The sequence below is a fragment of the Protopterus annectens genome, chromosome 2.part2 (assembly GCF_019279795.1).
Source record: "Protopterus annectens isolate FY-2018-M chromosome 2.part2, PAN1.0, whole genome shotgun sequence".
In the NCBI taxonomy this organism is placed as follows: Eukaryota; Metazoa; Chordata; order Ceratodontiformes; family Protopteridae; genus Protopterus; species Protopterus annectens.
In genome coordinates this window covers 843,852,328-843,871,262 of record NC_056730.1, presented here as the reverse complement: position 1 = coordinate 843,871,262, position 18,935 = coordinate 843,852,328, and the positions used below count along the sequence as shown (strand labels likewise).

The 18,935-nt window shown below is 40.1% G+C and overlaps 1 protein-coding gene across 1 annotated transcript in view; it reads left to right on the top strand.

The window, feature by feature from the left end:
* The window catches only part of EMILIN1 (elastin microfibril interfacer 1), a 632,809-nt gene that overhangs the window by 474,892 nt on the left and 138,982 nt on the right, over positions 1-18,935 (top strand). Inside the window, exon 3 of the mRNA XM_044064184.1 lies at positions 2,824-3,050. Within this exon, the coding sequence (XP_043920119.1) occupies positions 2,824-3,050 (227 nt within the window). The remainder of the gene's footprint in view (positions 1-2,823; positions 3,051-18,935) is intronic.

The window sequence follows — 18,935 nt, the reverse complement described above, 5'->3', positions numbered from 1 at the left end:
CAATACACTTCTGACACCATGTGGCTAAATTTGACATAGTCCATGTTTTTGTTAAGAAGAATTGTATTACATTGCTTCATATTTGGATATTTAAACTTGTTTCTTTTTTAATGACTTAATTTTCGACACAGTTCTGACATCATGTGGCTAAATTTGACATAGTCCATGTTTTCCACACATTACTGGATTGTCATTAATTTCTCCTGCAATGGTGAGCTTACACATATACATTAAACTATGAAGTCTAAGTATTATACCTTCATATGTGTATAGCTGCAACATTTCTTTATTTGTCTGAAAAACACACAGAAACTTCCAACACACATAAATGACCAAACATTTTTCTTAAGTGAGCATATGTGTTGCCCTTCAGAATAGGCAACTCCATTGCATCTCTGTTGGTTATGAGGTTTACGTTTATGAATATACTTTTTCATTATTTGACAGAAGTACATATTTATCAGAAAAGTAAAAAAAATACAGAAGAAACAGTATAACTAAGGCGTTAACAGGACTTATGAGATGTGCTGCAGTGTGGATGTAAATTAATTAAATATGTTGAGTGTGACAGATAATGTTCAGTTCCCAATTCCTGATGATATGAAACACTTTCATCATAAGCCAGGCTAAATCCATGAAGAGCTGTAAATCTGTCACATGCACAGAACATGTGAGGAATGGTAATATAATTAACTTTGGAAAAGCATAGTAAGTACACATAAAGTAAAATGATGTTATGACATTTAAGTAGAAGGAATCTCCAACAGGAAACAGCATATTTTCTTTCATCTTCTCTGAATACCAAGACAGACCAAAGTAATGGAACAGCAGTACAGTAGTAAATAACTTCATAAGTTAACATGATTGAGTCTGGCAGAGAAGCAGTCCTGCTCAACAGGGAAATGAAAGAGGGAATTTGATTAATTAATACAGTCAGCAAAGCTGCTTATGGAAACTTTAATTCAAATAAGCAAGATTTGTAATAGTGATAACAGCTCCAGTTACAGTGGCCATGTAATGGTAGGAGACTAGAAAGGGGCAACAGAGAAGAAGGAAGTCAAATCTTAGGTTGGATGACAAAAGGAAGACAGAAATGAGTTTAAAAAGCTGTGAACAGCAATAGCTTCAGTACAGTAAATAGTATTCTAGTCCTAAAGGCATTAAAGATAGCGACCAAGGTGTTGTAGAGAAAAGACAAAACTGCTGTAGTATGTTGAAGGTTATCAGCATAATAACAGTCTGTTATTGTTCACTGTGCAGTAAAGGAGTCTATATAACTTATTTAATTTTGGACTTCACTTTATTTAAGTTTGAATGTCATGCTTTCAAAAGTTGGTAAACTGCACAATATTTAGCTTAGAGCTGCTTGTTTCCCATTGCAGAAGTAATGACTGTGATATCGGAGAATACTATATTCAGGTTAATATAAAAAGGTTAGACATAAGAGGATGTCTGTTCCAGTTTCCATTATGTAGTACACTGCAGTGACTGCCCTAGAGATAAGGGTACCATTGTAAATAGAGATTCTTTAGGTTTGGGTATAAAGTTCTCATGCGTGCCATACCACAGAGACTGAAAATAATTTTATGCTGCTGTCCTCTCCCTCAGCACACATTCACACACACACACACACACACACACACACACACACACACACACACACACACACACACACACACACACACACACACACACACACACACACACACACACACACACACACACACACACACACTACTATCCTTATTTCTGTTATATCTGTCTATCTGTCTGTCTATCTAAAGAAAGAGAGAGGGAGCCAGAGAGCGACAGACCAAAAATAGTAGAAACAGAATTGCTTGAAAAAAAAATAAGTAGAAATCACATCTGCCAGAAAATCCAATCACTAGAATAACAATTCTTGGAAAACTAGGCCTAATCCCTACATGCCTTAAAAAAAGAAATGTCTTGTAGCCCAGGTATACCAGCCCTTCATATAAGTAACATCTCATGGGTTTTGAAGGGTTAATTGTTGTTTGAAGCAGTAGTTTTTCAGTAAACATGCAGATAAAAGAATAATATGTGCATCCTGTACAACAGACAAAATATTTCTGCAGTTTATGTAAACATACCTTTAGAGTGGGAATTAATGTCCCTCCATGTACTTTCTCTGTACTATGTCTGTCCAGTTATAAGCTATGTAATGGAGTTGATGTCGATGGTTCTTTCCTGGAAAGCCAGATGGGTTCTTGTGGTAGGATCAGTGATACGGATATGATGCTGGGGCTGTCACGTGGTCCAGAGATACCAAGAATAAAACATTTACCCATAAAAAAAAAATCCAAGGAAATATATGATTATAACATTGTAGTAGTAGAGGTAAGGCAAAAGGAGACAGAAACATAAGCACAGATAGCAGACAAAAAGACTGAGTGTGTGGTACAATAATATTTTACATATGAAGACATTTTCCCTTTCTCCTTTTCTTTTGTAACAATAACACCAAGTTCTCCTTTCAATAAGAGAGTCAGGTTAGATACTGATTCAGTTTACTGTAGTGGAACTGTGACTGTCACATGTATGTGTAGAATTCTTATCCTCTCAGGCATACCTAGCAAGGAACATTATTTCTCTGACACTAAGTTTGGTGGTCATCTACTGAAGCTACCAAATGGGAATGCGCATGTTTATCTCATTCCTTGTCTGCCCTAAAATGTGTTGTCCAGTCAAAAGAATTAAATGAGACATTATAAAGAAAAAGGTATTTGTCTGTAAGAAATATAAAGATGCATTGACCAGAATCAGCATTCTGATGATTTTGTTTTTTTTTTTTTTTTTTTGTAGATATCGTACATATATGAGGCCTCGTTACAAAATAGCATATAAAACTGTGACTACTTTGGAGTGGAAATGTTGCCATGGTTACACAGGGGATGATTGTGCTGAAGGTCCAGTGGATGGATCAACTCCAGGTACAGTAGTCACAACCTCAAGACCTCGACCAAGGCCACCAAGTCGACCAGGAGCATCAGGATCGAGCAACAAGACGATTCTATGGCCTCATGGAGAAGGTAATGAACTGTTTGACTAGTTTTGACTGGAGTACTCCAGTGCTTCTTGTGGTTTTAAAGTGTAAAGTTGTAATATGTAGTTCAATATTTAAATTATAGTGGCTGGGGGTTGGTGTTAAGGGGGGCATCTTTAAAGATCAGAAGGTCAGTTTCCCACTGTTGTGACATTAGGAGCAGCAGGTAGAATCTGTTTAGCCTTTAGCAGTGACTACGGTCTGGAACATTAAGGCATCCCAAGTTGCAGGTGATGTAGAGGGAGGAGGCATAATGCAGGTGCTGCATGGAATCATATGCAGCCTGGTCTTTAGTACATCTGCATTGGCTTGTTTATGCTTTGGTGTAGGGGAGGGGAACACCCATTTTCACACATGTACAGTGGGATGTTCACTAAATTACAGTGAGTGTGGACCAGCAGATACTGCTATCAAGGACTGGGACGTGTATGTAGAGGAATCATGAAGAAATAAGGTATGAATGCAAAGTGCACTGGGTTTGAGGCAGTGGTGCATGATACACAAGTGTTAGGCTATGCAATAAAATCTGAAAGGAAAATAAGAAACATGGTTGCATGTAATACAGTATAGTACAGTTTTGAAGTGTGCCTAAGCACAACTTCCTCTAATCTGAAAATTGAATTCTGCAGTAAGTTGCATACTATAGTTTTTTTCCTTAGAATTCAGTGCCATTATTTTCAGGCTCTTCCATGTTTCTTTCTTTTTTGCTCATTTTACTTTATTATTTATTATAATTTTTGAAATTCCTTTGTTCACATAAAACACTGTCATTGTGCAGTCTTCCCCAAAACAAAGTATAGAATTTAAACTTCAGTCAGGGCTGGTAACTCGGCACGTAAAAATCTACTGCCAATCGTTAGCGGACCGGAGTTCCGCTGTGGCGACCCCTAATGGGAAAAAGCCAAAAGACACAACAACAACTGTGGTGGTAGAGATCCAGACACACTGACAGTAGAACTTTATACATTTCATTCTTCATACTGTAGATATTACTGTAAGCCTATGTAAGCAGGTAAGAATTTAGATAAAATGTCAGTATTTTTAAATGCCAAAGAATATGAATATCATTAAGGTGTGTCCTTAATGGACACATTCAAAAAATCCCTTTTGCATCATTATACGTTTGAGTAGATATTTACCAATTACCTTAGTTTTATTTTTAACTTATTTGTTTGATTCTTCCATGTATGCCAGTTGTGTTTCTTTCCATTGCAGTCTGTGTCCCATTCACCACTTTAGCAAGAGTGACAAATGCTACATGGCCATCGTACAGGTGCACTTTTAGGGATGTACTTTTGCAGCCATGACACCTCCTGGCTTGCTGTGCAGCTGCTCAGGGGTAATGGAGTGCTGTAATTGTACCATGGGGCTGCCACTTGCTTATGTTAGTGATGTAGCTCATCAGAGAGCCCCAGCCTCCCATACAGAGCAGACAGCTCCTGCTAGGTCCCTGATCTCCATTAGAGATCCATTCGCGGTGACATGCCCAGAAATGTGCCAATTATCATCCCCATAAAAAGGTGAGCAGGCAATGCCTCTTTGCTTCTCTCCCTCCTTGGATGGCTCCTTCCGTACCCGTGCTACTGCTGGAATCTGGGTTAGCTGGGTCATTGTAAGGGTTGTAGCCCTCTATACCAGAGTGCCTAGCATACTGCCTTTATTTTACGTTTTATGTATAACAGTTCAGTTGTTTTTAAAGGGTTTAACTCTGCTACATAAGAATTCCTTTTATGCTGTACAATGCCACCAGCAGTACAGCAAAGTTTATTGTCAAATGATACAGTCAAGAGAACCAGTTCCTCTAAATTGAAAGCTGCTGAATGCAATAATGCCTCACCACCATTCAGATATCATGGTGTGATAAAAATCTTGAATAAACGTATGGTTTATGCCTTACCTCTTTAAGACACATATGCTTTTCATTCAGGGATAAACGCTACCACATTGTTTGGGAGCTCCCTGTATTCTTTGCAGGATGTAACAGTACTGGTCTAAACTCAGTGTGTATGCAGCATTCCAAACAATATTAAATTGTTTAAGTGTTTTCAATAGCAATGCCTATCTGTATGTAGCTCATTCTGTTGTAAACCACCATCCTCATATATCATCTGTAAACAAGCATCTTTGTGCTGTTGATTCACAGTGATATGAGTGATTTTCCCAGGCATTGTAGCTGGTACTAGGTCAGAGAGGAGGTCATACTGAGCCATTTTCTATGTTTAGCACAACTGGTTAAGCCCTTTCTCCTTGCTTACTGTTCAAACATTTGTTCTCCAGCTCTTTAGAATTAAACCATTCCTTTACCACAAAATGGTTCTTTATTCGATAGTCCTATATCATTGAATCTGCTGGTATTTGTAATTGCCTTCTCAAATAATAAAATCATGCAAGCAAGTCTCCATTACACTATGTTTTGCTGAACATCTTGGATTTTTATTAGCATTATAATAGCACATCCTTTAATTTCTACTTCAGGTCAAAATGAAGTTCCTCGTTTACTAGTACACTTTCATTTCTGTTTTAATCCCATGTTCAAGCTGTCACCCTCACTTGTAGGTTTTCATAAAACTTGGCTGCTTTTCCCAGTTTCTTCAGTATTATGCTCCCCTCTCTCTCTCCTTTAAATTCCTTTGCATTATTCTTACATTTTCTGTTTCTTTCCTGCAGTGTTTACTTAATTCATGCATCAAATTATTCACCTTTGCCTGCAGTAACAGTCACAGACAATTATCTACTTATTTTCAGCTATATTTGCCATCCCATCTCTGATAAACAGAGCTTTTAGTCTCTTGGAACAGCTCATCTGAATTTTACCTCTTACACTTTAGAGGCGTATGACCAAATTCCCTTTCTTACTCCCCATTCTGAGGCACAAATATGACATCCACTAATGGCAACAAACTCAAGTTGTTACCCATTACAGTAAAGTACCTGCTCAAGTAACACCGCCACCACAGCTTTGCAAATTTAAATTTACTAACTTCACTGTTATTTAATTTTGGAAGATTCAAATAATGAGGCTTGGCAACCACAGTGTTAGTCTTGCTGGTAGATTTTTATTTTTGGTGCACTTTTCCATTTTTACTACATTGTTATTCTATGGATAACTTTATTGCTGATGCACTGTATATATTCCCTTTATTTTCTTACTAGGTCTCACAAAATGCAATGTTAAATGTCTGCGTATGTCCCAGGTTGAGAGTGAAATTGGACTCGTAAACAGTGCTTTACCCCATATAAGAAAAATAATTAAAATAAAAAGCAAATATTAAAGCACCTTCATAACAGTAACATCATAGCTCTCAACCTCTTAGCACGAAAAGTCCAGAAAAGCCAAAAATAATGGGGGGACACATTTTAAATATTGCTCTGATAAACTTAGAAAGTTGCTAGAATAAAATGTCTTGTGTTACCATGCATTTTCTGAAGGATGTGAAGTCTGAAACTCAAATGACTTTTATTATTTAGTGAACTCAGTCCACACTGATTTGCTGCAAAAATCCAGAAAACCACGAATTTTATGAGGAACAGACCAAAAATATGAGGCAAAAATCTAGACATTCTGCAAAAGTCTGGACAGTTGAAAGGTGTAAGCGACATACTTTCTCCAAGAAATGCATCTCTGGAACTTCTGTAGTCAGTGTATCCTGCCTGGAGTCATGAACCATCCATCCATTTTACAATGTCTCTATCTGCTGTTCACATTTTCTTACTACCATCATGTCACCTTCTGCATATCAGCAGTACTTTAGTTGCTCAGTCTCTACCCAAGTTATTTCCTCACATCTTTCCCATCTTTTCCTTATTTCACCATATATATCACTGTTCATTTTTAGGGCTATCTTTTCCATCATTGTCGTCCTTTCAGCTGACGTGTCTTCTTTTTTAAAACCTCTTCCGTACTTCGGTCCACATAAACTTCTTTATGTACACTTGCCAGATGACAGAATTTCATGTATTTATTTATTTGTCCATTTGCTTGTTAACTTAATAAGTGAACTGATCCTTCTTGGACACTTTTTGGTCATAACCAGGCCACAAGGGCAAGGATAACTACAACAAATATATGGACAGTCTAGCGTAGCCCATCAAACATCATGTTTCTGGGCATTATGGGAAACCAGAGTACCCAAACAAAACTCACACAGATACCTCTGTCCTACTGTTCTGTTTACCTTTTTTTGTATTCCTCCCTTCAGCTACAGCACCCCATGTATGAAATCCTCTACTCCTGTTTCTATGCTTAAACAAGTTGACTTAGTTACTCTCCCTCCCATCTTCCCTTCTCTCTCTTAATGTTACATAATTGTTCACAATATTGTATATTCAGCTGTGTCTATGATGTTTGCCTGTTTAAGCTTTATTTTTTGTTACATTTAGTTCTTTTTTAATCACATTAATAAATTTGACTGACTGCTATGGAGAACATGATCTAGTTTTTTTTTTTTTTTTTGGAGGTCTGGCAGCAAAATTTAGTTAAGTGACTTGTTCAGTCATGCAGTAGACAAATTGAGACTGAGGGACTCAAACCCAGGACTTCAGCATGAGTCTCACCAGCAGCCCTTAGCTTTAATTCTTGGCATTAACCTCACAGTTAGACATTGCCCGTTCGATTCTCAGTTAGAGCGTCTTCTGTGTGGCAACATGCGTGAATGGCCATTCCTTCATTGAAGGTTGTGCATTAGGCCCGGCAAGCCACCACGTAAAACTCTACTGCAAATCATTAGCAGACCAAAGTTCCGCTGTGGCAACCCCTAACCGGGAAAAGCCGAAAGACACAAACAAACAAACTTGCAGGAAGCAATGTACAGCAGTCGACATGTACTTAGTAGACCATCAGCCAAGTGATGGAGGTAGGAAGGACCTTGCCAGCCTGTTGATTGAACAACTGGACAGTATGAACTGTTATGGTTACCTAACATGGTTGTGCTCATTGGTAGCTGAGCAGTGACTGGTTGAATTTACACACTGTGTGTGTGATTTTATTTATTGTTTGTCAGTGCTTGTCTGGCTTGTTACCCTGAATTTCTTAATCATATCAGCTGGAGTCAGTATTCTTGATGTCTCTATGACACGTCTGCTAAGCACTGCATATGCAGATTTCTAAATTGTATCATTAGACAGCTGTAATGTGTGAATGTGCTCTTGGAGACTTGAGTCAACAAAATGAAAAGGAACAGAAAAAGAGGCAAATAAGTGGAGTAGCTTGCCTTGTGTCATTTGTTGCTCAGGTTACAGACATGAGTGCATTTTCTAAGACAACTACAGTCAAGAATGAGATCTGCATAAAAGTCCGAAAGAGGAACGTAAATAAAGATATGTATTAATGGGATACTAAGACTATAAGATAAGAACATATACTTGTATACTGAATGTTGGCCATAACTGTGATCTGCAAATCACCAGTAAACTGCTGTTTGAATGTTTGAAGATGAGACAATGATATCATAAGAATTATGTGCACCATCAATCTAAGAATTTTCAGGAATTTTCAGGCTGTGGCGACATTCCTCTTGGAGAATTCCAGAAACACGATTTGGTAAAACAAGATCTTGTCTTCAAGCAGAAAAGCCTTTCTTTCATTGGAGTCGATTAAACACTATAGAAAGACAAGTCTTTGTGAGGGGGACAGGCACATCTTTAAGAGGTTCAACCTGAACCCTAGAAGAAGGGTAAGGCTGAAACCTTCTCTAACAATTCCAAACATCTGGACACAGATTGTTTACAAATCAGCAGGTCATTTAAGTAAGGAAAAATGTGGATGCCCATAGTCCAACAATGGGCCACTACTGGGAAAAGCATTATGTAAACACTCTAGGAGCAATGGATGCCCAAAAGGGCAATACAGAAAACTGAAAATGAGAGCCAGAGACAGCAAATTTCAAATACCTCTGGAAGTGATGAGCAATGAAGAAATGATGATAGGCATCTTCTAAGTCCAGGGTCACCATGAAACAGTGTGCTTGCAGAAGAGGAAGCACTATCTGAAGGGTATGTATCTGCAATTTGGGAACCTGGCTGAAGTTGTTCAGAAAGGAAAGGTCCAACACTGGTCTGTATGAAGTTTTTTTTTGTGAATCAGGAAAATTTGAGAATAAAAATAACTGTCATTTTCTTGGAAGGAGGCACCAGTTCTGTGACCCCTGAATCTAGCATATTTTGATGAATAGAAGGGAATAACAAAAGCTAGTCTGGCAGATGAGGGGACCCCCCATCCAAGTCGAGGAGGGTGATTTTTCCATTGCCAGTGGCAACTCCTACCTACATTATCGAGAACCCATTTGTCATAAATCATTGAAGGCCATGCCACCTTGTTGACAATTTTAGAGATGTAGCACCAGGAGGTAGGCTTGGAAAAGATGGGTGCACCATCTCATCATAATCATAAATTGGAATGGGTGGATTTTTTTGGGGGGTGAAGAGACCCCTCTTGTTATACTTGGCAAAGCTTGCATCCTGCCATTCCTTTTATTACCTTGGTCATTTTTAGGCTGGGACTTTAAGGTTGCTGAAAATTATCTTGCTTAAAGGAGAAGAATTTGGGAATATGAAACATTTTCAACACCACTTGCATCAATTTACCTCTTGCCATTGGCTGAATCATATTTTTTTTTGCTTTTTTTTAAGTTTTTTAGGTGCAGCTGGCGTAGAAGGTGGGTGGGGTGTATAGTATCATAGTCCATCAAGACAGGGGGCAAAAAATGGCCAGGTCTGAAACAACTTTTAGAGAAACAATAAACCCAGTATCCAAAGTGACAAAATCCCAATGTTCACCCCTTAAATAGCTACAAAAAGACTGTTTATAAAGGGGAAGTAATATAATACTGCACTAAGGAAAAAGCCAGTAATCTCAGTAGTCCAGCAATGACAGCAATGAACACAGCTATTATATCATAGAAAAAAAAACAATTAAATCAAAACATGGCTAATTTTATCCACTGTGAATAAAAACAGCCTAAATTAGCCTTAGATCAATAATTGAATGTAAACTTAAGAAAATATCCAGTCATAAACATAATGGAGCCAAAATCATGATTTAAGCAAAAAATTAATTTAAAAGGTCATCACAACTACACAATTCACTTAAATACTTTAAGATATGAAGAAGAAAAAAACAGCAAGTTTTCCTGTCAAAAGATTCAAAATAAAGCCTTAAATCTACAAAAATAACTGCCACGATTTACTCACAAATATGGCAGCAAGAGGTAATGACAGAACTGCACAAGTATGGCCCCAGTGCAGAAACTCTCTAAAGCATTTACCAAAGACTACAATACAATTGGAAAGGGTTTAAAACTTCACACAAACTAGTAGTTAACTAAATAAATACAATCTAAACATATACCATAATACAAGATGAATAGTGAAAACATAAACTTTTTTTAACGAAACAAGCAAATCAGCATTAAACACAGTTCAACTCTGATAGAAAAAGGCAGAGAGAGAGAGAGTGAGAGAGAGAAATAAAAAAAAACTGAAAGGGTTTATTATCTGAGGTCTGAAGAAGAAGCAGGCCATAGAGGAGTCATCTTCTAAGTGGTCCTTCTCTTCCAATAGTACTTGGCAGCTGATTGGTCCTTCCCACCCACAGACAAGCAGTGGGACTAGTCCTGATCATTTATAGACTGCCAGATAGTGGATAGCAGGGCAGTACTACCCCATATACCAGTATGGAAGTGTGTTTTTTGAACATCTGAGGCATTCTTGATAAAGGAATTGTTTTCTTGAAAGAGATCTTTGAGCTATGTTTGGACAGTTCACAAGGTCCTGTTGAGACTTAACCCTTAATTCTAAAAAAACTAAAGCTTAAAGATAATAATTAATAATTTGAAGGTGAGATTAGGCCAATTGCATAGTCTTAAAATTACTTTGATATACACAAAGGTGCAACATTATAATTTAAAACCATTTTAGTAGTGAAGAAACTTGAGATTCACTGTAGCATCACAAAGCACAAGAATGCTACATAAAGAAAACAACTCTGTTCTCAATGACCTTAGTGCACAAAATTGATGAAATATAGCAGAAATGTTGGTGTGCAGCACTCAGTAGGAAAACTGTCTGATGTATAGTTCAGAAGTCTTGAGATTTTTTCTGTAGTGTGCATTGGACCACTGAAGGATAAGTACACAGAGACTGTGCTGAGCTGCAAACTGCTTATGCTTAAAGCCCAATGAATTTATGAGGCTTAGTTGACTGGTTGTACACAAGTACTCTAGCAGTTAAGTGCAACTTTTCCTGAACCTTATTCAAAGGTTTCAAAACTGCACAATGGGATTGTACACCTGATTAACTTTTACCAGCTAGCCAACTGGCACGAAGGAGACAGATTCTTGTTTGCTTTTCTTTTAATTTGTTTTTTTTTTTTGCGATATAATTCCATGTACCTGCCAGCATCCCACCTTCTCATATAACTTGCTTACATTTCATTAATCCATTCTCACCTTTGTGTCACTCTTGCTTTGATTCCAGGTATGTAGTCCTGCTATAGAAATATAGGGGTGGGAAGGTATAACTGGCAAGATCCATGTCCTTAAGGTAGGCAGGGAAATATGAGAATACATAAGCAGAATGGAAATATTGGTATATAACAGGAAAGGCACTGTTTCATAGTTGCCTGTACACATACATTTAAATTGAAATAGGTCCTTGAAACTTTACTGGAAAATGTCGGGCCAGGACATATTTGATTTAATGGCTGTGATCTAATACCAATTCCATTGCCAAGTCAAAGAATTAGTATGTAATTGAATAACCAAATGACTGTAGTGATCATGCTAATAAAAGGCCATTTCATCAAGTGCTATTGTACTGAAAGCCAATTTTGTCACATTTTTGGTTTGTCTGACTTCCATATTAAATGAATAGTGATTTCATTGATTGCCTTTGAATAGTATTTGCAGATGTTAGTGACTTCAGGGTTTGAGTTATGGTCTGAGTTGGTTTGGAATTAAGGGATATGGTTAAGGATAAGCTTAAGTTTAAGATTAGAGTAAGGTTTAGGCTTAGTTTTAGGGTTAATTTTTAGGAGAAGACTATGAGTAAAGTATGCATGGGGTGCTGTATTCTATGCGAGGGGTGTAATGGCTATTGACTTCTGCAAAAGTGGAATGAATAGTGATGTGCGTTTTGTGTTCTGGGCATTCTCAGGAATTAGTCTTTCGTAGAAGCAGTCACTAATCTTATTTATGTGTACTGCATAGCTGTATTTATGTTGTCTTTGAAGAAATAGTCTTTGAAGTGTTCTATTGTCAGTAATACACTAAAACATAATGTTTTGTAGTAGGGCTGAATGCAAGTTTTTTGTAAAAAAATATTAGTAGATTTGTTTGCCATTTAGAATAAAATACAGTTATTTCAGAACAGTGCACAAATCATCTTTTTTCCTTTATGGGTTGGTCAAAGAACAAAAAATACTGAGAGAGATAGTAGAAAGTATGATAGAATGGATGTGTTATTTATATAACTGGAGTTTGATTTAATATTTGGAAGAGGCATGGAATTCTGGTACTGAAACTTTAGATAGCAGCTGGAACAGATTAGATCCAAAAAGACTGTGTGATCTGCCAGTGAGGGCAATGAGGTATAAAAACGTTCATCCCATTCAAGTATGGTAAGTGTAAAAAATGCAGCACAAGTACTGTGGATAGGTAAGCCCTGTAGAGATATAGATATCGACATATGTTTTGTGATTTTACCATGGTGGTGTTACGCTATACACTGCACATGTGAGGGTAGTTAAATGGCACCACAATTTCTAATATCCATTCAGAACAGATGGCAGGCACAATATTACTGCAATCTTATATCTAAGGGACTAAAATACTGACTTTCTTCTGTCTTATGCTATGCTGCATGTTATTTAGGAGCAGTTGTAAACTGTATTAGCTAAAAAATGTTATAATGCTAGGAACAAATTAATTTTAACCCCTGTAGGTCACATTTCAGAATTGACTGTACACTCGCAGCAGCACATTTTGTCACTGTAGGTGAGTATAGTAAGAATAACGTGGTCCTGTAAACACAATCTTACACCTGTAATGTTAGCAGATGGAAGGTGTAGTTCTGTGCTTAGAGATGACTCATACCCATGATGACAGCTCACCAGTTTTCAGTATCCCCAACCAGTAGGACTCCCTGCTGGAAGATCAGAGCAGTCTTTCTGCTGGTAAACACTTTGATGTTCTGGCAGATGGCCTGTTGTTATTGTATGCCAAGCCATTTTATTTAATAGCTTTGTATAAAGTTGAATTAGAAGTGCTGTTATTTTCCCGCATTAAAAGACGGCATGACAGCAGTACAAGTACTTTTTTAATTTCAGATAATGTATTTCATATTCTCATTTTTTGACAGCCTGCAGTTACCAGTTTTTTATTTTCCTACATGAATTGACAGTACCATAGCTATATAACATGTACTTTCAGTTTGTTGATAGTCTTGCTGTGGTATCTACTGAAAAAAAAAAATGCTTCTTGGCATTTACTAGTAAGATGTTGAATTGGGACACTATAATTCATTGTGGCTCAGAATCCTTAGAAATACTTGTGTTATGGAACTGAGTAAATATAGAGGATATTTGATTCATGTATGTTTGACCAAATCCTATTTTTGAAAAAAAAAAAAACAGAGTTTGAGGCAGTTCTCTGCTCACCTTACTTAATGTAATAAAGTCTGAGATTGATAATCTTCAGAAAAAAACAGCATTCCCCTTGCAGTGACCTCCTTTAAGTCAATGTGTATTTACAGAAAATGCACAACGTTGTTCTACTTTCCATCACATAACTATACTACTTTCACAGAAGAGCCACAGGAAATGTATTTGTACACAGTATTAAGAAAGTTTGCAGGTTGTTTCATATGGCTGTCCACATAGTAGCTCAGAGGTTAGCTGAAAGAACTTAATGTAGTGGCAGTGCAAAGACAGTCCACGATAGTCACTCAGACAGAGCACATATAATTTTCTTGCTATTAGACAAACATCAAATCTTGGGACTATGGTAGGCTACAGTTGAATCATGGAGTATAGTGGCTGCAAAGTCTAAATAAAGTAAAAAGGATATTTTCATAGCATTTGCAGGAATTTCAAGGCTATCGTACTCTAATGACCATGTGCACGTTGTCTTTATCGAACCTCAGGCTTTAGCTCCTTTCTTAAGAAAGTAGAGGTCAGCTAGTCCTGTGGTAAATTTAAGATCACACATCTAGTCATCTAGATTATGTTTGAAGGAAGACATTGAGTTGCAGTGTTTAGTCTGCGCTGTAAGGGTGAGGTGCTGGCTGAACAATCTGTCTCTCCAAATTTCCTTCCCTTCTTTTCTGCTTCATTCTTTCTGGCTGTCCCAGTACTCCATCTTTGTTGGGTCTACCTACTCCTCATTCCTCCCCCAGATAATGCCAAATGAGCTGGAACAGGCATGGATCTTAGGGAACAGTGCCAGCAAATTTGGGGGGGGGGTTATGACCTACTCTTCTTTCCCCATCCTCCCACACCTGTGTTTCTTGATAGTACTTGAGGGCTGCCCCACCTTTGTTGATCACACCTTTCCTCAGGGAGTGTCTTTGGCAAACAGCTCCTCCAGGCCCACCCCTCCCTGCCAGTGCCTCAGATGCCTGTGCTGCTGATCAAACCTGGGTCAACTTGGCCATAACTGTGGCTTTATTACTCTACATGTTGGCTTTCAAATCATTCTTTTTATTTATTGATAAAAGTTCAAGTCTTCAGTTCTAGTGTTAGCTGAGCTGTTTGATTTGCTGATATACAGGAGTTTAAGGGCCATCACATCACTGATAGCAAAGATCACATCTCAGGAGTCTGTAAGACTCAGGGACAGAGAATAGAGTCTCTCTTGGCAACTAACGTTCTTAAGACAAGAAATGTTTTTAGTTATGAACCGCTTGGGCTTTTTGTGTTTGTTGCTATGTCAGATGAGGTATATACCAAAGGGAAAGTTGTATTCTGTAGTGGGTCTGATAAGTACTAAGTATAGGAGACTAATAACATTCCTGGATTGAGATGAAATATATTTTGGCTATTAGTAGTTCTAAGTAGAGGTATAGTATTTCCTGACTACAGTTGCCATGTGATGATCAAGGGAGATGTTACTATCAACTCAGTGCCTAGGTTCGAGACTATGTTTTCATTTAACAAGCGTGTGCTTTCTATACTGAACGATGTGGATAATTTCTGTTTTGTGAAAGAAACAATACTACATTTTTTGCAGTTTAGTTTAAGAACATTATCCATGCACTACATATTAACAAGGGTAACCTGTTTTTGTACAAATATCTGAGTGGGTTTTGACAGTTGCACCTAGTATGTAGACATCTGCAGATATGATTAACCAGATATCCTGGTTATCATTTTTGAGATCAGAGAAGTAGATGGCAAACACTTGCGGACCCATTACTGATCCCTGGAGGACTCCACTGGTTACCTTAACCTAATTTGAAGACACACCAGTTGGCTATCTATCTCATCGCATAAGGATTTATGTTTAATATTGTTAAATCTGAAGTTGTTGTCTTCATTTGGTCTTCAGCCTGTGCAGGAGCGGCCTTAGGTCAACTGGTGCCCTAGGCAAAAGGGCTCCACGACACCCCCCACCACACCATCTGGTGCCCCCATCCTAGTCTACTTACACCAAATAAATACTGGAAAAGCGCCCCTACTAGAGCAGCGCCCTAGGTGGCCACCTAGTTGGCCTATGCCTAATGTCGGCCATGAGCCTGTGGTTACCATATATCCAGCATCTGATCTGCGCTCTAAGCTCCTCCCCAACCCATAATGCCCCTGTCTCCTTCCTCCCTTCAGATCTCGTTTGCTGTGCTTCATGTCCACATTGTGATCCGTGCTCTAGGCTACAGTTTTAGGGTAAGAGACCATTTTTTCTATTTTGACTCCTTTTCTTAAAGCTTTCTAATTTCTACCTCCCCTCGCATTCTCTGTGTCAGTTTAAAAAAAAAACTCTTTTCTTCTATCTGCGTGTGTGTGGTCTCTGGGTGTGTGAGTGTGTGATGGGCCTTTTCAGTTGGGAATATGGCTAAAACCCCTAAACTAGGCTTCCGAAAATGCACTGAGTATATCCACAAGCTCTCTCCAGCGGATGGCCACACTCTGTGTTGAATGTCTTGGGACTGCCCACTTGGAGACCTCCTGTTCCATCTGTGCCAGGTTTAATCCCTGGGCACTGATGGACAGGAGGAATAAGTTAATTTTGAAGGGCCTTCTCCCCCCTCCTACCACCGGGGCCCAGAACTCTTCTGCCCTGGCTTCTGCTTCTTTCTCTGCCCCAGCCTCTGGGACTCAACCTCCCACCAAGAGTTCCGGGGATGGATAAAAATCCTCTAAGTCCAAGGATAGGGCCAGGAAGCAATCCCAGGATCACTTGTCCTCAGTGGGCCCTTCAGCAAAAGTAAAATCGGCTCAGAGGATAGAGTCTCCCTGGCTCCTTTCCACTTGGTTCTTCCCAGAGCAAGAGGAGCTTCGGACCCGGTCACCAGCACCCCTCTCTAGACTGGTGTCAGTGGCCTCCTTTTCCCATGTCAGTGGCCTCATTTTCCCACTCCACCAGCAGTCTTACCGAAACAGACGGATAGGATGATGCAGAAGTTTATCCGCACTCAGATACAGATGGCAGTCTTGCCTGCCCCCTTTCCCTCCAGAGCAAGGGGTATGCAGTCTGCATTCATTCTCATAAATCCTTCTCCAATCTGACCTCCAGTTTTGGAGCCCATGGATCCGAGGACACTCAACACTGAGGGGTTGGCACCGATGGTAACTTGTACCTCAACATCGGCCATGGCTTTGAGCAGGTTGTATCCATCTGGCTCTCTAAGCCATAGCCTCAGCGCTGGATCCAAGGGGATAGTGTTGGCTGTGAGTTTCTTGGAGCAGAGCCTCCCCCTTGGAATCTTGGTGCCTGGAGGCTCAGCTCTGGTTTCACTGTTTAGTCAGTGGGTTATGGCTTCTTCCATTGTCCCTTCTCAGGAGGTCCATTCCCCTTCAGCCTTCGATGTGGTGGAGAGGGTCCTCTCGATCCCATCAAGACCCTTGATGATCTCATCTTTGGAGTCCACCCTGGCTCCCTCTGTTTCTGATGCGGACCCGGCCATCCTGCCATCTCAAGGGCAGCCTGCTGCCTCTTTGCCCCTGGGTGCTCCCACATGGGAACAGTGAGACATTGGCGAGTCCTCCCCAGAATCCCTTACTGAGGAAGTTCCTCACAAACGTTCATGCAAAAAAAGGCACTTGGACTCCCCACCGGTGTCCCTCACAGAAGATACTGATTTGGAGGAAGGGGAAGGTTCCCCCCGGTCACACACTGAGGATGTCTCCTTTGGAGATATCATGGAAATCCTACACCAGCGTGGGGAGTGGTCTGCCCAAAAACCTAACCCGGACGAATCGATGTTCCTGGAGGCATTTGGTGCTGGACCTTCTACTTCCTGTGTGTCCCCTCCCACATATCCTTTGGTGGATGTTTTTACATCTTGGGTGTGGAAGGAACCAGACATGGTGTAGCCCATTCCCAAATGCCTGGACAAAATTTTGAGTGCCCCTATGGACAGGACATATTGGACCCAGGGATCCCCGGTTGATGCCATGGTGGTGGCAGCTGTCACTAAGAAGGAGCTCGCTCAGGAGAGCTCTATGGTCCGTCCTCCTGACCAAGAGTCCAGGACTATGGACTGTTTTGGGAAGTGGGTGTATGCTTCAGCAACATTTTCTGTGCATGGGCTGAATTATTCGGCACATGTGATTAGGCTGCAGCGAGACCTAGTGAAGGAGATTGTTGAGTCTACCCATGAGTCCAGTTTGGCATAGGACAAAAAAGTGTTCTCCTCTCGAATGGTCACCCTAACATCTATCGCTAACACCTCTGTGCACCTTCTCTCCCGTGCAACTGAGGGCACCGCTAGAGCTGCCTGTACAGGGTTGCCATCAGGAGCCATATCTGGCTCTGGCTCTGTGCATTTTCGGAACCCTGTAAGGTGTTTTTTATGAATGCCCTGTATGACGGTTCCACCCTTTTTGGGAAGTCGGTACATGACACCTTAGTTCAAAGTGAGAAGGACGGGAAGACTCTGTCTACCATTGGGATCCACTTTTCAGCCCCTCAATGAACCTTCTTTAGGAATCTGCTAGGGGCCACGAAGATGTGGTTCCAGATATCTCAGAGCTATTCCCAGGACACTCAGGACTCGCCTTCCCCCAGGGGCAGAGGGGGATTTGATAAATGTCACCCTAGAAGCAGAGGGGTCCGGGAAATTATGGGCCTTGAGAGCCTTTCTCAGAGAGATCTGCACAGCTACCCTGAAGGGTTGCCCTGCTCCTCATCTCTGGAGGCATTCAGGGGTCACCTCTCGCTACACCCAATGACCTCGGAGTCCATCACATAAGATGGTTGGGTGTTGCAAATTATATTGCGAGGTTATTCAATCCCCTTTCTCAAGCCACCTCCACCACCCAAACACCTCCTGGATGTTCCACCAGTGCCAAGGGAGGGTGCAGCACTGGAAATTGCAAAGCTGCTAGAAAAGAGATTCATCTAACTCATCCCCCCTGACCTGTCCAGATTAGGCATTTATTCCAGGTTTTTTTTTGGTGCCAAAGAAGACGGGGGACTTAAGACCCATTCTTGATCTCTCCATCTTGAACATGTCAGTGGCCAGGATGAAATTCCAGATGGTCACTGTGCAATCTATCCTACCCTTCCTCCAAGAGGATGATTGGATGTGCTCCATCGACCTTCAAGATGCGTACTACCACATCAAAATGGACAGGTGTTCTCGGAGGTTTCTTTGCTTCTGGCTAGGAGCCAGTCATTATCAGTTCAGAGTGCTCTCCTTTGGTCTCACCACAGCCCCCAGG